At 55.1% G+C, this 20,195-nt stretch overlaps 2 protein-coding genes across 2 annotated transcripts; both read left to right on the top strand.

The window, feature by feature from the left end:
• The first annotated feature begins 371 nt into the window (after positions 1–371).
• Positions 372–7,373, top strand: PAFAH2 (platelet activating factor acetylhydrolase 2). Its single transcript, XM_062509099.1, has 13 exons — positions 372–455; positions 564–711; positions 871–967; positions 1,068–1,136; positions 1,233–1,347; positions 2,544–2,657; positions 2,948–3,039; positions 3,130–3,300; positions 3,415–3,563; positions 3,788–4,026; positions 4,634–4,757; positions 5,576–5,672; positions 7,328–7,373. The coding sequence occupies exons 1-13, from the start codon at positions 372–374 to the stop codon at positions 7,371–7,373; spliced, it is 1,545 nt and encodes a 514-aa protein (XP_062365083.1).
• A 7,255-nt stretch (positions 7,374–14,628) lies between these two features.
• On the top strand, positions 14,629–18,867 carry STMN1 (stathmin 1). The gene is made up of 5 exons (XM_062508876.1): positions 14,629–14,673; positions 16,162–16,227; positions 16,951–17,123; positions 17,832–18,023; positions 18,332–18,867. Exons 2-5 carry the CDS (start codon positions 16,215–16,217, stop codon positions 18,398–18,400), a joined length of 447 nt encoding a protein of 148 aa, XP_062364860.1. The 5' UTR covers positions 14,629–14,673; positions 16,162–16,214; the 3' UTR covers positions 18,401–18,867.
• Positions 18,868–20,195: the final 1,328 nt, after the last annotated feature.

Below are 20,195 nucleotides of genomic sequence, written 5' to 3'. Positions count from 1 at the left end.
CTGCTGGACGCTGTAGTTCTGCACTGGGGGGTGCAGGGTCCCGTCCCCCCGTGGGTCCCCGGCCCGCACTGACCCCTCTGCAGTGCCCGGCGTCCCCCAGTCCCCTGTCCCCGTGGGGGGACGGGACCCTCTGCAGGGTGGCCGTGGGGCAGCTCCACGATCCCGGTCCCGGGGACGAGGGGGGGTCTCATCTCTGAGCAGCCCCGAGGGGCTGTGCCCTGGGAAATCGAGGACGGCGGTGGAACTGGGGTCCTGGGGGGGTCCGGGCAATGGGAGGGGGGTGGGGAAAGGAGGAGAGAGCGAGCTGGGGTCCCTGGGGTGGGGGGACAGACACCGACCCCAGTGTTCTGCCCAGGTTTGGCTGTGGCAGCATGGGGGGGATGCTGGCGCTGCCCCCGGGGCAGGGACCCCACCAGGTGGGCTGCACGGATGTCATGGTGGGCCACACGCCGCAGGTACGGGGATGGGGACAGAGCAGGCTGGCTGCAGCCAGCTGCTTTTGGACACGGCCACCACCCTCTGTGCTGTCCCCACCGTGTCCCCCCATTCCTTGTCTCCCTCAGGGGCTCTTCCTCCGCCTCTTCTACCCGTGCCTGCCCCGGGCGGGGGCTCTGCAGCCGCTCTGGATCCCGCGCTCCGAGTACTGCGGGGGTCTGGCTGATGTCACCCTCGGCCGCCGCTGGTGCTCGGCGCTGCTCAGCATCGCCATCGGTGAGGGGGGACATCCCCACCCTGGGGGCTCCCCGTTCCTTAGGGACCCCCACCCTGGTCACCCGTGCCTGAGCTGGAGCTGAGCAGGGAGCTGTCCCAGGAGCAGCACCCCCTGTCCCGTGTCCCCCCCCCTTCCCCGGGGGTTTCTCCTCCCTGCAGGCTCCTGCGAAGTCCCTGTGAGCTGGAATGGGCCTCTCAAGCCCCGCAGCAGTGGGTACCCCCTGATCATCTTCTCCCACGGCCTGGGAGCCTTTCGGTAACGTGAGCCCTGAGCAGGGCTGGGACAGGGATGTGGGGGGCCCTCCATGGCCCCACTCGCAGCTGCCCTGACCCCTCTGCTCCCACCTCCCTTCCAGGACCTTGTACTCTTCAGTCTGCACAGAGCTGGCATCCCGGGGCTTCGTGGTGGCGGCGCTGGAGCACAGGTGGGTGCCCAGCCCCCCACCAAATTCGTGCTGGGGTGGGTGGGACGTGATGCCCTGGGGGGAACTGTGGGTGTCTCCTTCCCCCTGTCCCCACAGGGACCATTCTGCTGCCACCACCTATTTCTGCACGGCTGAGGCTGGGACGGAGGAGTGGATCCCCTTCCAACGGGTGCCCCAAGGACAGAAGGAGTTTTATTTCCGAAACAAGCAGGTACCAGGGCAGGGGGGTTCAGGGTGGGTGGGCAGAGGGGAGGTCTGAAATTCCTCCTGCAAGCCGGGCTGGCCCTGCATCCCTGGGGATGCTCTTCCCAATCCTGTATTGCCACGGTGCTTTTTCCTTGGAGATGAGAAAAATCTGTTCAACCTGTCTCTTTCTGTTTCCTGGGGTCCATCTGTCCAACTCCAGCTGACCCTGGCAGGAGCCAGGCTGGGCTTTGCCATGGCCATGGATGATGTCCCCCACGCCCTGGGCAGAGCAGGACTCTGTGCCCAGCCCAGCTCTGCACCGGCTGCTGGGTTCGTTCCCACTCGGATTTTTGTCTCTCTGGGATTATCCCAGACAGCTGCTTGCTGGGGAGCAGGAAGGTTTCCTGCTGAGCCAAGTTCCCCCCCTCTGTTTTTTTCTGCCTCATTTAAAAGGACAACAGCAAGCGAAGATTAGTTGTGGAAAAGCTCTCTAGGAACGGAGGTGCTTTTGGCAGCCTTAAATCACCTCCCAGCCTGTTATTTTTGTGTGTGCTCTGCCTCATGGCACATTGCACAGAAAAGGGAAACAGTTTTTCTGAACCCACCAGCAGAATTGATGAAGGAGAAAGAGAAAGAAATTATAATTTTCTGTGTTGCAGGGAGCAGGACAGAGGTTTTCTTTGGAGATTTTTGTCACTTGTCACTTTAAATGTGCACAGACACCAGCACTGGTGTCCTTAGGGCAGACAAGGACATGGCCTCATAGAGGCTCCAAGTCAGGGCATCCTCTCCCTGAATCATTTGGGATTTTAGGATGCTCCATGAGCTGGGTTTTAGGGGGACACCCAGGTTTGCTCCTGGCTTAGGGGTTCTGGGGTCCCTGTGGGGGTTTGGAACAGGGGGTGGCTTGGCTGGGGGGCAGCTGGTGAGGATCCCGGGCTCTCCCTCCTCTGCCTCCTCCCCAAAGCAGAGGCTTTTGCTCATCTCCAGCTGTCTGCTGCCAGAATAACTGAATTCAAAGCAAACACCAAAAAGAAACCATTCCAAAATCCGCGCTGTGTCCCCGTGGGAGCCGCAGCGCTGCCGCCTCGCGCCTGCCTCGGCGTTTACTGCAATTCAGCACTGGAGGAACGAGCCTGGATGGGCACTGGGGGGAATATCTGAGCCCAGATTTGTGGTTTGGAGGAGCTGGGATTACCAGGGAAGGGCTGGCTCTTGCAGGTTCACCAGAGAGCACAGGAATGCGTGCGGGCACTGCGGCTCTTCCAGGGCATCGCCGGCGGCAGAACCGTCCCAAACATCCTTCACCAGGACTGGGATGTCTCCGTGCTGAAGGTATCTGCCTCTGGCTGGGGGAGCTCTGGGTGTCCCTTGGTGGTAGGATCAGTCCTGGCTGCCTGAGAGTTTTCCTCCTGGGATAAGAAGGGTCCGTGCAGAGCCCCAACCTTCCAGCCCTCGGCTTCCTGCAGCCTCTCGTCCCCTGTGGGCAGGGGGCAGCCAGAGCCCATCACACCAGCAGTGGGACACGGCATCCACCCCCTTCCAGGGAGACTCTGCTGATCTTCCCTTGGCTTTTTCTCCCCTAATTAGAGACCTCAGACTCCCCAGCCCTCTCCCTTTTGCAGGACAACCTTGATCTGACCAAAGTGGCTGTCATGGGCCATTCTTTCGGGGGGGTGACAGCGGTGCTGGCCTTGGTGAAGGAGCCCAGCTTCAGGTGAGGCATGGCAGGGACAAGGAGCTGCAGTGGCTCTGGGGCTCGTCCTGCTGGGAAGGGGAGCCCTGGTGGGTGCCTGTCCTGTTCCAGGTGTGCCGTGGCTCTGGATGCCTGGATGTTCCCTCTGGAGAACCTGCTGTACACAGAGGTGACCAAGCCCGTGCTCTTCATCAACACTGAGAATTTCCAGACTCCGGAGAACGTTGCCAAAATGAAGAGGTTGAGCACCAGAAACAGCCAGACAAGGATCGTGACCGTGCTGTGAGCCAGGGGCTGGCACCTCCCCTGCTGCAGGGAGCACCTCTGGGCCTCCCAGCAGGAAAACCTCTGGGTTCTGCTGCACATCCCACTGATGCACGTCCCTGCCCTGTCCAGGGGAACCGTGCACGAGGACCAGACCGACTTTGCCTTCCTCCCTGGGAAGCTCTTCAGCCGCATCTTTGGCAGGAGGGGGACCCTGGACCCCCACAAGGCTCTGGCCATCACCAGCCGGGCAGCTCTGGCCTTCCTGCAGAGGCACCTCAGTATGGCCCAGGGTGGGGGAGCAGGGTGGGGACTTGGGGGGGCACGAGAGCTCCCTGGTTTGGGGTGGGGAGGGGGTGCTGTGGGGTGGATGCTGTCCCCTGGGGATTGGGGCTGGTGCTTCCCAAGCACAGAGGCCCCTTGGTGGCTTCTGGCGAGGCTGTGGTGGCCCTGTCACCTGGAGGGGAGGCTGCGGTAACCCTGTCACTGTCTGTGCCCCGTGCAGAGCTGGAGGAGGAGTTTGGCCAGTGGGATGAGCTCCTGGAAGGTGTTGGGGACTCGGTGGTCCCGGACGCGCCGTTCGGACCGCTCGCACCTGTAGCTGCTCCGAGGGCGCTGCTGCGAGCCGGGCACTGGGAATGTGACTTCTTCTCGCCCAGAATGGAGGAGCCAGGAAGGGCAGGAGGAGCCCTGAGGAGAGCAGGACCTGGGGACAGTGCTGGTGGTGCTCAGGGAATGTGCCAGGTGAGCCCTCCCTGCTCTGAGGGCTGTGGGGCTGAGGAAATAAAATCCACAGGGGTAAAGACTGAGCTGGCTGTGACAGAGTAATAAAAGCACAGAGGGGCTTGGGTTGGAAGGGCCTTTAAAGACCATCCCCAGCTTCACTGTGAGTTGGGGGTGGTTCAACCACGCCAAAAAAAGATGCAGCACCAGGGCTCCAAGCACAAAGGTAAGGAAAATCCCATAATTGTCCTGGAAAGCCGTGCAGATGGCTGACTGCACGCCTAAACTCTGCAGGGGGAAGGAAGGAGGATGGTTTTCAGCAGGCTGACTGGAAGGAGGAGTCTCTGAGCATCCCGGTGGTGCCGGGCTGTGGGATGGGGACTGGGATCAGCGCCGGGGGTGGAAGGGAAGCAGCCCAGCCTGGCTGTGCAGCACCAGCAGCAATGCTGCCGGGGGAAATAAAGCTCTGGAAGCGCCTGCAGCACATTCCGGGGCACACCAGGGATGCTTTTTGGGGGCGTCCGATCCTCAGGCATCCCGAGGAAGGGCTGGAGCCGGGAGAGCTGCGGGGATTTATCGTGCGGAGAGCCCGGTCCTGCCGCACCATGTGCCCCTGCATTGTCCCCAGCTCCTGGGGGACACGCGGTGCTGGCTCCTGCCGTCCCGGACAGGAGCTGCAGGCGACAGTGGGCGACAAGAGAGCCAGCAAAGCCCGTTCCCAGCGCAGGAGGGAATGGAAGAGCGCTGGAAATGTATCGGAAATGGAAAAGCAACATCTCGCTGGAGTGCCACAGCGACGGCGATGTCCTCACCTCCAGGGGAAGGAATGAAGGGCGAGCGCTGGGGTTTGGGATGCTCCGGGATGGCCTGGGGGGCCAGGCACAGCACCTGCAGCAGCACAGGGGACATCCTGAGCTGACAGGACATCATCTTTCAACGCCTCCTCCAGTGACACACAAAGGACTGACGTGAACAAAACCACAGGACCCTGCTGCTTTTAAGCCTTCCAGATATTATATTTTTAAGTGTTTTACACCTAAACCAGCGTGTCTAGCCCTGGGCTTAGGCTGGGGGACATTCAAGGTCGCTGGATGTGACAAATCGTGCGGCTCAGCCCGACAGGTCCCGGTTGAACAGTGAGAGACAGTGCCTGGTGCAGAAATCAAATCCCATTTTCCTGCCGGGATCAGCGGGCCCGGCTCGGCGCTGGCAGCCACGGAGGTGGCACAGCTGAGACAGGCTGGAAATTCTTATGTAAAGGCTTTCGGGAGGGGGTGGCACACTCTGCTCAGGGGGGCTCCGGCATCTGTTAACCCTTCGGTTCTCGGGGAGCTGCTCATTCCTCCTGTCCAGCCCCACATCCCTCTGCTCCCCGCTCCAGAGCTGGCCAGCACCACCCTCCCACACTGGTTTTGGGAAAAATCCTGCCAGAAAAGAGTTAAAAAAAAAAAATGCCCCGAGGGTGCTGGGGCAGGGCAGACACCCTCCTGTCGCTGTTTTCTGCGGGATGGATGGTGCAGGAGCCCTCGCAGGGCATTGTCCTCATTCACCGGTTCTCTCTAAAATCCAGCCCGGAGCCATCTCCTCGCCCAGGCTCCCTCGCGATGCTCCCGATCTCCATCAGAGCAGCAGCCGGGGGTGAAGGATGCTGCACAAATCCCGGGAAGGTTTCCCTGGCGTGCCCCAGTCCCAGCCCCACGCTGGGATGGGGGAGACAATCAGGGAGCTGAGGGAACCTGTGGGTTGAGCTCAAGACAGTTTAATAGGGAAACCAAAAACTGTGTGTACAAGCAGGGGAAAGGCAGGAATTCATTCCCTGCTTCCCATGGGTTCAGCCACTTCTGAAGGTGAGCTGGGGAGACAAACCCATCACCCCCAGAGTTCCCCCCTTCATCCTTCTTCCTCCTGGTTTCCATCCTGAGCGTGGTCTGGGGGGTCCTGAGCGGGGTCAGTCGGGGTCACCTGTCCCTGCTGTGTCCCCTCCAAATTCCCCGTGCACCCCCAGCCTGGTCCCTGGGAGTGACACGAGGAGCAGGAGAGACCTTGGCACTGTTCAGAGGCTGCTCAAACACAACAAAACCTCTTTGTAACCCAAACACAGCCCCAGCACAGAAATTAACCCTGTCCCAGCCTAAAGCCAGCACATCCCCACACCCTGACACCCCAGCTCGCTGGGAGAGCTCTGCTGGAGCTGGGAGAAGGGAAGGGAAGGGAAGGGAAGGGAAGGGAAGGGAAGGGAAGGGAAGGGAAGGGAAGGGAAGGGAAGGGAAGGGAAGGGAAGGGAAGGGAAGGGAAGGGAAGGGAAGGGAAGGGAAGGGAAGGGAAGGGAAGGGAAGGGAAGGGAAGGGAAGGGAAGGGAAGGGAAGGGAAGGGAAGGGAAGGGAAGGGAAGGGAAGGGAAGGGAAGGGAAGGGAAGGGAAGGGAAGGGAAGGGAAGGGAAGGGAAGGGAAGGCTGGAGCTGGTGCTTCCCAGGCAGGGACTGAGATCATCCCCAGGGCCAGAACAGGATTGTCTGGGGTGTCCTGGGCTGCCTGTGCCACCCTGGGTGGTTTTGTGGCAAAAAAGCAGAGGTTAAAGGTTATCCCAGGAGGGGATCTACCTCCAGCAGAGGTTTGAGTTTGAATATGAACTCTGGGGTTTTACAGCCCTAAATCCAGAGGGATTTTGTTTCTCTAGGGATGTGGGAAGGAAGCACCAACCCCGTTAATTTGGGGGGTGGGCCCTGGGAGCCCCCACCTGCAGGATGGGATGTTGGAAGAGTTCCCTTCCAGCCAAGAATTCCAATGTGTCTGCCCCGCTCCGATATTCAAACCCATGGCTTTAAAAATTGAAAAAAAAAAACAAAAAACAAACCAACCAAACAAACAAAAAACCCAACAAACCAAACCCAACCCAAGCAAAGGATGCTGCCCATTGATATTCCCCTCACAGCTGTGCTTGCAGCATGGCTGGGGGATGAATGGACACATTCCTTTTCCCCACGGCTTCTCTGCTCTCTCCCACCAAAGCTTCCCACTCCTGGCTCTGAAATCCCACAGTGTCAGCACAGCCCCAGCTCCTCACATCTCAGAGCCTCCTTCTCCTCCTGCCCTCTTGGGAGCTCCTTCACATCCCTGCAGCAAACTCGAGTTCCCAGCTCCAGCCCTCGCTGCCATTTACAGAAAACCTCATTTGCTCAATTGGAGCTTCCCTGTTGATTTAATTAATGCAAATCCAGCCACGTGTTAAACCTCCTTGTAATCACCGTAAGGCTCTCGTGGTTTTTGTTGGGTATTTTATTTCCACACCCTCCCCCCCCCCCCCGTTTTTCTTGTGTTTTTAGGGAAAATGGTGAGGATTGGATTGAGGTGCAGAGCCCTTCCAGCTGAGCCCAGTGGGAGCTCTGGGGCTCAGTGTCCAGCCCCAAAGACCAGCCTGGACACAGGTGCAGTGCTGCCCCAACCCCAGCAGCACCTCCTTGAGCAGAATTCCCTAAATCCCTTGGATTGCTGAGGATTCGCTTGCTTTCTTGTTTTTTTTTTTTTCTTCCCCCACTGGAAAAATCACAACTTTGCTCTGGGTGAGATCCCGAAGGAAAATCAAGATTTTTGAAGTGAATTTTTATCATCTCATCCCCGAGCTGAGGAGCCTGGATGCTCCAAGTCACGAGGGATTGATTCAGCTCCATATTTAAATCTTCCCAAATTCCTCCCACTCCGGACCCTGGGGCAGGACAGACCCTCAGGATCTGCAGGCTCTGTGCTCTCCCCATTCCCTGCACTCCAAAATGCAGCACCACAAGCCAGGAGGGCTCCTGTTCCCTCAGCCAGCAACACCCAAGGGATTTTTGGGGCACAATTTGATTTTTCCAGTGGTTTTCCCTCTGTGGCAGAAGCCCCACTTTGGGCTGGAGCCATCTCTTGTTTCCCCAGGGATAATTCCTGAATAAACAGGGGAAAAAAAAGGGCTGAGGAGGGAAACTGAGGGAGAGAAGGGGCTGTGTGAGGTGTCTGTGCTCTGAAAAAGCCACAGGGACAGATTGAAACGATGCATTTTGGGCTGGATCCAGCTTTCCCCCATGTTAGGAAGGACAGGCTGAGCTCAGCCTGTGGCAGAACCTCCTGCCTTTCCCTGCAGTGGGATGGAAAGTGGGGAGCTGGGTGAGCAGGAGACCCCAAATCCTCCTTTTTAACTTTTGAGCTCAGATTTTCACCCCAGAACGTGGTGCTGAGATGGTCAAGAGCCCTCCCTGGGTGACACCAGAGCCCCCAGACCCGTTCAGGCTCTCACGACCCTCTGACAACATTCACCACGCGAGGCCTTGGCTGGGGATTGTTTTTCATTTTTAATTTAATTAAAACAAAGCCCTTGTGTTTCCCATCACATGAGGGTGCCTCTCAGGGTGTTGATTTTGCCGTGGAGCAGCAGATTGCTGGTTTATTGTACGAAAGATGGATGTTTTTCCACCAGAAAATCTGGCTTTGTCTGCTCTCCCAACCACAGAGGATGCGTCAGGTTCTTTTGTGTTTTAATTTATATATTGATCTATCACAGGCTCAGATTAGTGTGGGGGGTAAAGGGATCAAAAAAGCACGGGGCAAATGTTAAGTGCAGGTATTGTTTCTGTTCTGGTATTGCTGACATTCCAGGGGAAGGGAGCAGGAATTACAGGAATTAACCCATTTGGATGTGGAATTGTCAGTGGAGACAGGAGGGGAACTGCTCCTTGTCCTGAGAGGATCTAAAATGTGGAAACACAAATCTGGACCGAAGTCCAAAAAAATCCACAAACCCCCACCCCAGACTCATTTTCTTGGCTCACAAATCCTGTGGGGAGAGGCCTCCAGAGCCTGATGGTTCCCACCCATAAATACCTACAGATATTCCATGGAAAAATCAGCTGTGGCTGTTGCTCAGGGTTCTCCTGCATTCCCTGGCTATGGAGGGAGGACACCAAAATTCTGCTTTTTGGCCTGAACTTCAGCCTGTTCCATGAGTCTGCAGGACCCAGGCACTCGAGAACTGCAAATCCACCTGTTCCCCAGGTGGGAGAGCTCCTGAAAAATCAAACACTGCTCCCATTTGGCTGTGCACTGATTTTTGCCAGGGAAACTGCTCTGATTTCAGGTGACCCAAGAGCTCTGCACTGAGAATTACTTTCCCATTTGCTCTTTGTGGGAACAGGCTCAGTGTGGGGGCTGTCACAAGCCCATTCATTTTGTTGATTTGATATTGGGGAAGTCATTTTCCTTTAAGAGGATTTCCATCCCTCAACTCCTCCCCTCGTGACACTTCCAAGCCACATTTTGTCTTGAAAGGGTGGGAGTATTTTTAACCATATCACGCCAGGGAAGTATTAATAGCACAATGGGCTTGCTGAGCTGCTGGTGGAACTGAATCCATATTTTAAATTCAAGCAACTAATTAGGAGCTGGGGAATAATTAGTGCTATACCCAGCTTCTCTCCAGCTCTACCCACACCCCCCCCCCCACCCCCCAACTCCATTTTCAAAGATCCACAGCAAATGTCTGTGCTGGAATGTTCCGTGGCTGTTGAATATTTTATAGCTGCTCCATGCATTGCTATTCCATGTGCTTGAATCCCAACTGTCCCCTTTGCTGCATCCCAGCTGCACTGGCTGGATCTGCCACTCTGGGAATGTAATCAGTGCATGGAAAAACCCCAAACCCCAAATCCCAAACCCTCTCCTCTCCCTCGTGCTCTGTCACTCTGGCAGGGTGATGCAGCTCAGAGCTGCACAGTTATTTTTGAGCCCTCGGCGAGATGTTTAAGGGCTGCCTGGAATAGCAGGAGCTCTCGGTGCTCCATATGGAAATGCAAAATTTGTGGGTTCGCAGCAGAACGGGAGGAGCGGGGAGGGTGCAGAGAAATGAATCCAGGCTTGGTTGGGAGAGAGGAGATCTCCAGGGTGGCTCCCAAAATGTTTTTCTGGACATGAGGGTTGGGGAGACCCACATGGACCTGTCCTGGTTTCAGGCAGGAGAAGAGAACACACCTGCAGGGATGGGAATGTCCTGGGGATCGGTGATGGAGAGAGGAACCAGCACCAGGGCTGCACCCGCCCTGGGAGCTGCTGCTGTGAATCCTCTGCTCTCTAATAATAGTTGGGCTTGTGATGGAGCCTCTCCCTCGCCCCTGCCTCTCCCCAGCCATCTGCTTCCAAGAAACTTGTGGAATTCTTGCTGCTGAGCTCGGGGCTGCGTCTATCGGAGGGAGCTGAGGGCTGGGGGAGAGCACCAGGCAGGGGGTTGGGATTGTGAACCCCCATTAAATGTAAATCCCCGTTTTCCCGGGGATTAAAGGATGGGAAACACCCACGGGCAGGCTGGGAAGGGAATTCTGCTGTCCCCAAAAGCAGGTGTGTGTAGGGGAAACACCAGACCCTGCTGCAGAGGGGATGAAGCCCTGACCTCGTTCCAGGGTCTGTGGACATTTCTGAGTGTTTGGGTATTTTTTTAGGAAGGGAAATAATGTTCATGCAGCCTCTATATTCATTAATATCTTTATCAAGTCTTTATTTCATTTATTTCATTTCACCACAAGGTGTGGGTATCAGGTGGTGCAGTTCCTTGGCTGCATCTGAAGGGTTGAACGTGACATTTCAGGGCTCTGTTGCCCCAATATCCAAGCAATTAATTGATATTTCCATCCCTGTCGCTGCAGGCACAATCTCCATCTGTGCTCAGCGCTTTTCCTCGTCTCATTTAAAGGAGGAATTAACAGATTTCGAGCGAATTTCTCAAAAAAACCAACTTGTCTGATCTGCAAAAATTCAATTATTTCCACCAGCGCGCTGGGAAGTGCAAATTTATTCCGAAGGGAACATTTTCTTAATGGTGTTTTTCAGCATAAATATAGTACCAGCCTAAACACCTCCAGTAAACAAATATCAATTACCTTAAACGTTTCCTGCCTGTGGAAAAGCTTTCATTGTGAGGGAGACACTCCCTAAAAACCTTGGTTTGTTCTTCAGTTCCGTGGGCTCCTCGGCTGCGTTTGGATTTAAGCACAGTTTTATTTTTACCTGAAGATCAAGAATTTTTAAGGTTGGAAAAAACCCTCTGAGATCATTGAGTGGATTGAGTGAGATCTTGTAGCCCTTCTCTACCTCTGGGCTCCTTTTTTAAAATACTGATTCCTCCAGCAGGCTGGTTATTAAATCTCTCAAACTGATCCAATCAGGTCACATAATACGTTGGATTTCTAGTTTTAAAATGAACTTTGTTAATTCAGGGCTGTTGCCAGCCCTAGCCAAGCCTTGCAAGTGTCACTAACCAAGGTGCTCTGAGACATCCTCTGATTAACAAATAAGCTGTCAGTCCCTCCACCACCACCAGTGCTTAAGGCTGGCAATTTAATACTCAGAAACCACATTTTCTTATTGGAGATTAAATATTTTTGCAAGTTAAAAGAGCTGCCGTGGGCTGAGTTGTCACCTAATTATGTCAGTCTCTTTGTGGGGTGTTTTGATAAGCACATCAGAGCAGAGGCTTTAATCTTTGGGCTCAATCTGATCACGTCACATCCCAAATTCACACCCACCAGGAGGGAGACCTGGATGTTTTGTGTTTCACCCAGAGCAGGGTGGGCTGGGATGGAGCTGAGGGGTCTCAGGTTTGGGTTTTGGTGGGGTTGAGCCCCCTGGAGCACAGAGGGTTTGAGGTGGGTGCTGTCACCACCAGCTCGGGTTCTTCACTGGTCACATTCCTAATTTACAGAGCCCTTGTCCTTTCTGCTCTGGGAATATCTTCTGCAGGTCCTGCTGTGATGCTTCACTTTTCTCAAAAGGCACAAATTCATCCGGCAGAAATTCATTCTGGTGTTAAATTTGGGGTCAAAATGGCATTTTTCTTCTCCAATCTGTTTTTGGGGCTAAATGCGACACGTTGTTTGAGGATGTTTCTCCCACTGCTGCCTGCTCTCTTAGTGGTAAAACTGGAATTAAAGCAAGAAAAAAAAATTAAAAAAGCTTTTGTTGGCGATAAGGAATCCAGTAGATAAAAACTACCACAGCCACACGCTGAGGAGGGAAGAGTCTGTTTAGAACCGCAGTAAATGTGTCAATAAACACAAATCAAATGCAAATTAAATAAAAGCTTTTCATACACTCCATTCTCCTCGAGATCAGACAAAAATAAATGCCACATAAACAAACGGGGTTTATGAAAGTCTCCAAAAATAAAACCACTCTTCTTGCAACAAGGCCAAAAAATGAGATTGCCTCAGTGTCTTTCCACCTGCTGGGAGCTCTTGTTTCCCTCTGTGTCACAACAGAGCTCAAAGATTTGGGTTCAAATCAAAACCAGCGGTGGCAGGTGCTGTAAAGGGGCTGGGGAAGAGCCTCATCCGAAAAGATAGGGCATGGAAAATGCCAGAGCTGAGAGCAGATCCCAAATCCCCTTCCCAGCTCTGTCAGTAAGTTTCCTCTTACATAACAGAGCTCTTACCCAAAGGAAATATTTTTGGCTTTTAAGCCAATCTGCAAAGGAAGGTAAGCTACAGTCAGGTCTTTTTTTTTTAATTTTTTTTTTTTTCTTACTTTTCCCCCCAGAAAATCAGCTGGGAAGTGCTGGCATGACTCGGAGCTTTCTCTCAGCCTTCATCCCTCCTTCAAAGGCTGTAAAGGAAATTTCCTCCTCCCCTCCCTGGGGCTGAGCACTGACTCAAGCCCCTCACACAGGTACCAGACCAAAAGCCCTGAGCCCAGGAAGCCTCATTTCCTCTGGGAAATCCAGGGATCATCCCAGGATAAGCTCATTGATTTGACTCAAAAGCATTAATATTAAAGCCTCCAACACACTGTTGGGCTGCACTGGCGATAATTAATAAATGATAAAGTGAAACACAGGCTGGTGGCAGGGACTTTTGGCTGCTTAGTCTCCCACAACGTTTCATCCAAGCACTCAAGATGTTTCCTTGGAAAACACGTGTGTGTTGTGGGTGCCATGGATGTGTTTTCCCTGGGATGGAGCTGGGAAGGCCACGGAGCTGCCAGGAATGATCCCAAAGGGCCAAGCAGGTTGCAGATTTTGAACCTGGGATCCCATCAATCCCACAAAAAAAAGGTTCCACCACACAGCTGGAAAATGGCTCTTCCCATGCCCAGAAGCCTCTCCCAATTCCAGCAGCTCGGCGGCTGGATGTGGTTTCCATGGAAATAGACGTCAGATCAGCAAAAAACAGGGCCAGTGTTTAAAATAATCTCTGTTTTGAAAGCTTCCTGCCTTTCTGTCACAATATTAACCTTCCGCAAGGTAGGATTCCTCTCTTTTTGGTGCAAAATCCTTGGGTTTAAGAGGGTGCACGGCAAGGGGGGCTGGTCTTAGAAAAGTCTTTTTTTTTTTGGGACTGAGGGTGTGGAGGATGCTGGGCTGGGGCTGTAGAGGAGGATTTTGTTGAGTGTCCATCTGCCTTTTGTGTGGATCGACTCTTGGTGTGGCCAGAGCGTGGAAACCACCACGGGAATTGCACAGGATTCGTTTGTGTGGATATGGAGAGGATTTGTTTGAAGCACGTTTGGGAGTGAGGCGCTTCCCTGGGGCTGTCCTGAGGAGGGGAACATTCCCAGGACAGATCCACCGTGCCCATTCCATGGAACCTGCACAAAGGAGAGGTTTTTTTCTGGATGTGCTCAGGCTCGCTGGTGTCACCCCAAAAGAGAGGGTGGCATGGTCCCCAAAACACTGTGGGGCCAAAGACCCTCCTGTGGTGACCCTGAGATAACCAAAGGGACTTGGTGGTCATCCTGATGGCGACCAAGAGCCCTGAAGTTATCGTGGCCCTGAGGTGGCCGTGCCCTGACAGAGGTCACCATGTGTCTGAGGTGTCCAAGGGCTCAAGGCAAGTGGCCGTGGCTCTGAGGTAGCCACAGCTCAAAGATCTGTGGCTGTGCCTTTGAGGTGACCATGGCCATGAGGTGACCATGGATCTAAGGTGACCATGGCCATGAGGTGACCATGGCCATGAGATGACCATGGATCCAAGGTGACCATGATTTTGATGTGACCATGGATCTGAGGTGACCATGGATCTGAGGTGACCATGGCCATAAGATGACCATGATTTTGATGTGACCATGGTTTTGATGTGACCATGGATCTGAGGTGACCATGTTCTTGTGGTGACCACGGCCCCGAGGTGACTATGGCCATGAGGTGACCGCAGCTCTGGTCATCCCATCCAGAGCTCCACTCCCACCATTCCTGCTCTTGGGCCGGACTCCCCTGACAGCAGCACCGGCCCTGATGCCCCTGTCCCCCCACCGCAGGGGCGGGACACAAAGGGAATTCCAGCAGTTCCGGGGGCAGGAGCGGGATCCCAGCGCGGGGCTCTAGGGGCTGGAGGGTCCCTGGGGACCGGGGGGCGTCGCGGTTCGGTCCCGCACCCCCGGCCCGGCCCGGGCCGAGCGCGGGGGCCGCCGCCCCCCGCCGGGGCGGAACTACAACTCCCGGCATGCCCCGCGCGGCCAGGGACGGGGGATTGGGGGGGGGGGGTCGCGCTCGTGAGGGGTGGGCGCGAGCCCCCCAACCCCCCCCCGACGGGCGGCACGTGCCGGCGGGCTCGGCCAATCGGGGCGGGGCGGGGCGGGTCACGTGCCTTTGTTTGGCGCTTTTGTGCGCGGCGGGGCGGGCGCGAGCGGAGTGTGGCCGGAGCGGCGGCGCGGGCAGGTGGGTACGCGGCGGGGCTGCCGGTGGAGGGGTGGGGGAGCGAGCACGGGTGGGCCGAGGCCGCGAGCCCCCCCCCCCCCCCCCCCCCCCATTCGTTGCGCCCTCCGCGTCTCCAGAAGGCGGAGGAACAAAGCAGAAAGTGTCGGTGTTTCACGGGGGTCCGGTGCCCCGTTGGTGCGGGCGGCGAAGGGGTCCCGAGGGTGGGTGTCAAGGTGAGGGGGGAGCTGCACGGCGCTTTGCGGGCGCTCGGGGTGACGGTCGCTTTTGTCCCCGCTCGCGGGCATCGCGTCGCCGCCCGGTTTTCGGAGCGTCGCGGTGACAAAGGCAAGGGAGACAATGGCGGGGGGGATTCCTCTTACGTGTCCCTGTTCCCTTCGCGCCCCGATCGCTGAGGGGAAGGGGGTGTCTATTGTCCCTCAGCGAGGGGCGACGCCCTACCCGCGGCAGCGGCGCCCCCTCCCCTCCCCGCCATTGTTAGTGGGGAAGGGGCGGTATCCGGGCGACCGCGCCCGACGCCATAGAGCCGTGGAGGGCCGTGTGGGAGCCCCCTGGCCCCTGTCGCTCCCCAGCGCTCCCCGTCCCCTTCGCCCCTGAGGGGCTGAGGCGGGTGGGGGGGGCGGCCCCGCACCTGAGGCGGGGGGCGGCAGGTGCCCGGATGTTGGCGCTGGCCCCGCCCCCTCCCCCTCGAGCCCCCTCGCGCGGGCGCGCGCGCGCTCTCCCCGGCGGTTTGAATTCGGTGCGGTTGGAGGGGCGGGGGCGGGCCGGGGGCGGGGCCTGCGCCGCCGCCTGGGCCGCGATTGGCTGCGGCCGCGCGGGGGGCGGGGCCCGCTCCGCTCCCCGGCCCCGCCCGGAGCCCGCAGAGGCGCCCCTCGAACCCTGAGGGGGGGGGGAAAAAAAAATTTTTTTTTTTTTTTTTTTTTTTTAAATTTTCTTTTTCTGTAACGGTTTCTAGACTTTTTATTTTTTTCCCCTCGGTATTTTCTTTTACGACGCCCCATTTTCACAAGATGTCCTGGGCGGTGTGCGCCCTCGCTGTCTGCCGCGGTGTGAAGCATCTGACTTGAGCTGCGCAATTAAGACCGAATTTTAAATGAACTCGATTGCGCACATTTCAGATCCTTCGGGAGTGGCAGGAATCCTGGCTGTGCTGTCCTGTGGTGCGTCATTTTTTTATTCAGCGAGCTCTCTTATGTGTGTGAGAGTAGTGAAATCCCCGAAGCGCCGTGCTAAAACGGGGGTCTTTGTTCGGGTACGTTAAGGTGGAATAAAACAGATTGAAGATTCTCGAATATCACGCCTGTAATTCCATAACCTCTCCAGTATTCCCAGCACTGTCCATCAGCTCCATGAAATGCCTGGAATCACTGGCTGCAGTGACCTACCTTGCCTGCCTTTTGTTCAGCAGCTCTAATTCTGTTCAGCAGTTTTGATTAGGAGGAGCAGGATCCCTGTTCTGGCTGTTAAAAGGCACATCTTTTTGTTACCTAGGAACCCACCTGACTGATCTTCTCCCTGGCTTGGCTTCTGGACTCTTCTTGGCCATGGCTACTTCTGGTAGGTAGAATTCTGTGCTAAATGCTCTCGTGTCTTTGTTTTTTTTTTGTTGTTGTTGCCTCCTAATTTCCTTGGGAATAACTTAAAAACCGAGTCTAGTGAAATAAGCTGCTGTCAGCAAGCTTTTCTCCCATCTTGGGTGAGGCTGGGTGGTTGTGAAAACACCCCAAAAGAGGAGTCTGGCAGCAGATGGGCTTCAGCTCCCTGCAGCCATCTGCTCCCTCGGCAGAGCTGGCTGTCACCAACACATCTTGGGGACCACGCGGGTGCAGCTGACACCGTGCAGGGCTGGGAGAGAGAGCCCTGCTGCAGATTTCTCTCAAAAATGGGTTTTTGGTTTTTATTTTATTTTTTTTTTTAGTTGTTGGTTCTCTCAGGTTCCAGGCAAGCACCTGGAAATTCATCCTCAGGTTTGTCACTGGAGGGAGAAGGATTTTTGATTTGAACTAACAAGCTTGTTTTCACAAGTTGGGATGTTGAAGGCTAAATTAAAACATCAGGTGATGTAGGATTGAGGAAGACTGTAAAGGAAGTATCCACATTTTTGAAAAGTACTGCTGTGCTGAAAACAAAACTCCTGTCTTGGATGCACTCCCTCAGGGAACTTCATGGTGCTCAGTTTTGGAAGGTGTTTTTAATGTCTCCTGATCCAGTTCCTGCATAAAATACTGATTCTTTTTTTCTGTGTTTTTTTTTTTTTTCTTTTTCCCTCTCCATCCACAGACATCCAAGTGAAGGAGCTGGAGAAGCGAGCCTCTGGACAGGCCTTTGAGCTGATCCTCAGCCCCCGCTCCAAAGAAGCTGTGCCAGAGTTCCCTCTGTCTCCCCCAAAGAAGAAGGATGTGTCATTGGAAGAGATCCAGAAGAAGTTGGAAGCGGCAGAGGAGAGACGCAAGGTAAGTCTGGAGCAGCTGAAGTGAGCTCTGCTCCACCGGTTTTGGGGCTGGTTTTTTTATTTCTTTCTTGGGATAAGTGTGTTTTTTTTTAATGGTAAATTGAATATTAATGGAACTTGTTAATGAAATTCCTGGGGTTCTTATGAAGCTTTATGATCATGGTTTTAATGCCAAAGAGATTTTGAAGAAAAACTGGGAGGAAACATAGCTGAGAAGGGCAGCTCTTTCAGGAAGAAGCTGTTTTTCTTGTTTTTTAACACCAGAACAGATGCATTTTCTCCTAGAAAACGCAGCAGTGAATGTGTAATGAGAAGCTGGGGAATAAATTGTCTGAATGATGAAAGATGTGGCTGGGGGTGCAGCCTGGAGCCCTTGAGGGTGGCGAGGCTTTGATTGAAGTGAGCCTGACCTGAATGTCAGTGATTCACCACTCTGAGAAAGGGTGATCTTCAAGGGAAGTTAACATAAAAAACAAAATCCACGTTCCCTCTCCAGAAAGATCTCATTTAACAAGATCTGCAAGTAGTGACAGAAACTGAGCTTTGCGGGTGGATGTGGTGGTGAAGGGCAGGTTCTGTGGGTGGGAGGGGAAGCCCCAGAGCTGTGTCCTGGTGGCAGCAGGAGGGCACAAAACGCTCTGAGGAGCCAGGGGCAGCTCCTGTGGGGTTCCCCTGCCGTGCCCTCACTGCCTGCCCCGTGTCCTGCCAGTCCCACGAGGCAGAAGTGCTGAAGCAGCTGGCAGAGAAGCGGGAGCACGAGAAGGAGGTGCTGCAGAAAGCCATCGAGGAGAACAACAACTTCAGCAAAATGGCAGAGGAGAAGCTGACCCACAAAATGGAAGCCAACAAAGAGAACCGTGAGGCACAAATGGCTGCCAAGCTGGAGCGCTTGCGGGAGAAGGTGGGTGTGGAGTCCTGGCAGAGGGAGCTGGCCCTGCTCCCTGCTGGGAAAAGGAGGTAAACCCCCCCCCCCAAAAAAAAAAAAAAAAAGAATCCACCTGAGGAGGGTGCCCCAAACAGGTGGGGAGGGCTGGGTGGCCTGGTGTGGTTACGGATTCTGCAGAAGGCTTTGCAGAAGTGCAGCTCTGAGAGGGGCGGATGGAGCTGGAGCAGCCTCTCCCCGAAGCTCCAGCCTGGAGCCTGCAGTTCCCCACAGTGCTGTGGGAATCCTTCCCCTGGATCTCAGAGCCTCCTGCTGCTGTTTTTCAGGACAAGCATGTGGAAGAGGTTCGAAAGAACAAAGAAGGCAAAGACCCCGGCGAGGCCGAGACCGACTGACTCCATTCTGGAAACTGACTCTCCCCCTCCTCCAAATATCCAAAGACTGTACTGGCCAGTGGTTTTATCTTTGGTTTTGGTTTGGTTATATATATATTTTTTTTTTAAGTTTCTTAGAAACTGATGTAGAACTGTAAAATTAGATCCAAACTGTACACTTGCTTTGGGGGCTAGAGGGGAGACCTTCCATGTGTCACTTTTCTAAAGTGTTGTCTTTCCAGTGTAGCTTTTTCTTCTTGTTGCATCCTTTTCTACGCCAGTGCACTCGCTCTTGGGTTGATGGCAAGTACTGTATCAGCTCTGTAAGACCTTTGTGCAAGGAATCTGTAGTAACTGTTCCATGCTGAATATCTGTTACACTTCAAACAAAAACCTGACTGTCCAGTCTGCTAAAATACTGCTGTAACCGAGTGACTCAATAAAGCTGCACAGTGCTGTTATCCTGCCTTCCTTCCTCAGGAGCCGAGGGCTGGGTGGAGGGAAAGGGCTGGAGCAGCTCCCTGCTCCCCTGGGCACGGCCACAGTGGCCCAGAGCCGGGCATTGTCCTGCGGCCGTGACAATGGGAGCTTTGTGTGACACCTCGGCAGTGTCAGCTCTGGCTCTTTGTGTCCCAGGGCCCCGAGCACCTCCCCGTGCTGCTGGCACATCCCAACAAGCGGCCCTTGTTCCCCAGGGCTGTGGGATCCTGCCTGGCACGGCCTCTGGGGACACCTGTGTGCCCCGGGGCTCGGCAGGGCCCTGCTCCCTGCTGGGAAAGGCTCTGGGGACAAGGCTTGGTGTCACCCACAAGTGCTGGGGTAGAACAGCAGCTGCCCACAGCCCCAGCTGTTCGTACATTCTGGGCTGGGCATCCTTCTGAGCACAGAGGAGTCTGGGGTGGATTTGGAGCAATTGCTGTGTTGCACCCCAAACCTTTCCCCTTCGCACACCCACAGGTACTTGAGCTGCACCCACCTCCCCAAGAAAAACACCTTGCCAGAGGTGCCGGGGTGCCACTGCTCTCAGTTCTTCCTCTGTCCTTAATCCTGGCTTGTCCCTGCTTTGTTTTCAGTTTAACTCTGCACCTGCAGCACCTGAACGTGGGAAAGCTGTAGAGACGTATTTGGGTTTTGGTTTTTTTTTTATGGGACTCAAGAGTCCTGGGCTACTGGACTTGTCCTGTGGGGTGTGAAGGAGCCTCAGCTGGGGAAGCTTTTCCCGGATCCCACCGGGCACGGCCGAGCTGTTCTCGCCCCGGAGCTGATGGTGAGAGGAGCGGTGGGACACAGCCCTGGAATGCTGCAGCGGCTCCCTGCCCGGAGGGATTCCCGGGAGCCTCGGGATGCTCCACAGCTCGAGGTACGAGAGTCTGTGCTGCTCCCTGCTGGGGACATGGGGCGGCTTTGGGGTTTGGGACATTGCCCAACAGCTCTGCCCGGCTGTGGGGTCAGGGTTTGCTCGCCAGGGTGAGCACAGGACAACCTGAACTTTGAGACAAAGCTTGTGAGTGAGAGGAGAGAGGCTGAACAGCTGGCACAGCGTAATGGAGGCTGGAGAGACCCTGGAGCAGGTCCCGAGTACAAAACGAGGCGCAGTCAGCAATCAAAACCCCCAGATCTTCGTTTTAATGGAGTTACCTGCTGAGCAAAGAGTGTCCCAAGTGCCCTGTGGGGTTTTTTCTCCTCTCTCCAAACGTGGGAGATGAGAATGGCAGCGCTGCCAAACCCCAAATGGTGCTGGAGCACAAATGGATGCTAAATGTGAGGTTGGGGCTTGCCAGAGCTGTCAGAGCTCGGCGCGGGGCCTTCTGTTCCC

This window comes from Cinclus cinclus, chromosome 26 (genome assembly GCF_963662255.1).
Source record: "Cinclus cinclus chromosome 26, bCinCin1.1, whole genome shotgun sequence".
Lineage (NCBI taxonomy): Eukaryota > Metazoa > Chordata > Aves > Passeriformes > Cinclidae > Cinclus > Cinclus cinclus.
The sequence above is the reverse complement of the archived record's forward strand: the minus strand, read 5'-3'. Positions and strand labels throughout refer to the sequence as shown.

Bases quoted from the DNA above. Each gene is read 5' to 3' on its own strand.
- PAFAH2 (XM_062509099.1), top strand. From the start codon at position 372: ATGGGGGGGATGCTGGCGCTGCCCCCGGGGCAGGGACCCCACCAGGTG. The intron at 712-870 runs GTGAGGGGGGAC...TCCTCCCTGCAG, and splicing joins GCTGCTCAGCATCGCCATCG to GCTCCTGCGAAGTCCCTGTG. The intron at 5,673-7,327 runs GTTTCCCTGGCG...TTGTGTTTTTAG, and splicing joins GCTGCACAAATCCCGGGAAG to GGAAAATGGTGAGGATTGGA.
- STMN1 (XM_062508876.1), top strand. The intron at 17,124-17,831 runs GTAAGTCTGGAG...GTGTCCTGCCAG, and splicing joins CGGCAGAGGAGAGACGCAAG to TCCCACGAGGCAGAAGTGCT. The intron at 18,024-18,331 runs GTGGGTGTGGAG...GCTGTTTTTCAG, and splicing joins TGGAGCGCTTGCGGGAGAAG to GACAAGCATGTGGAAGAGGT.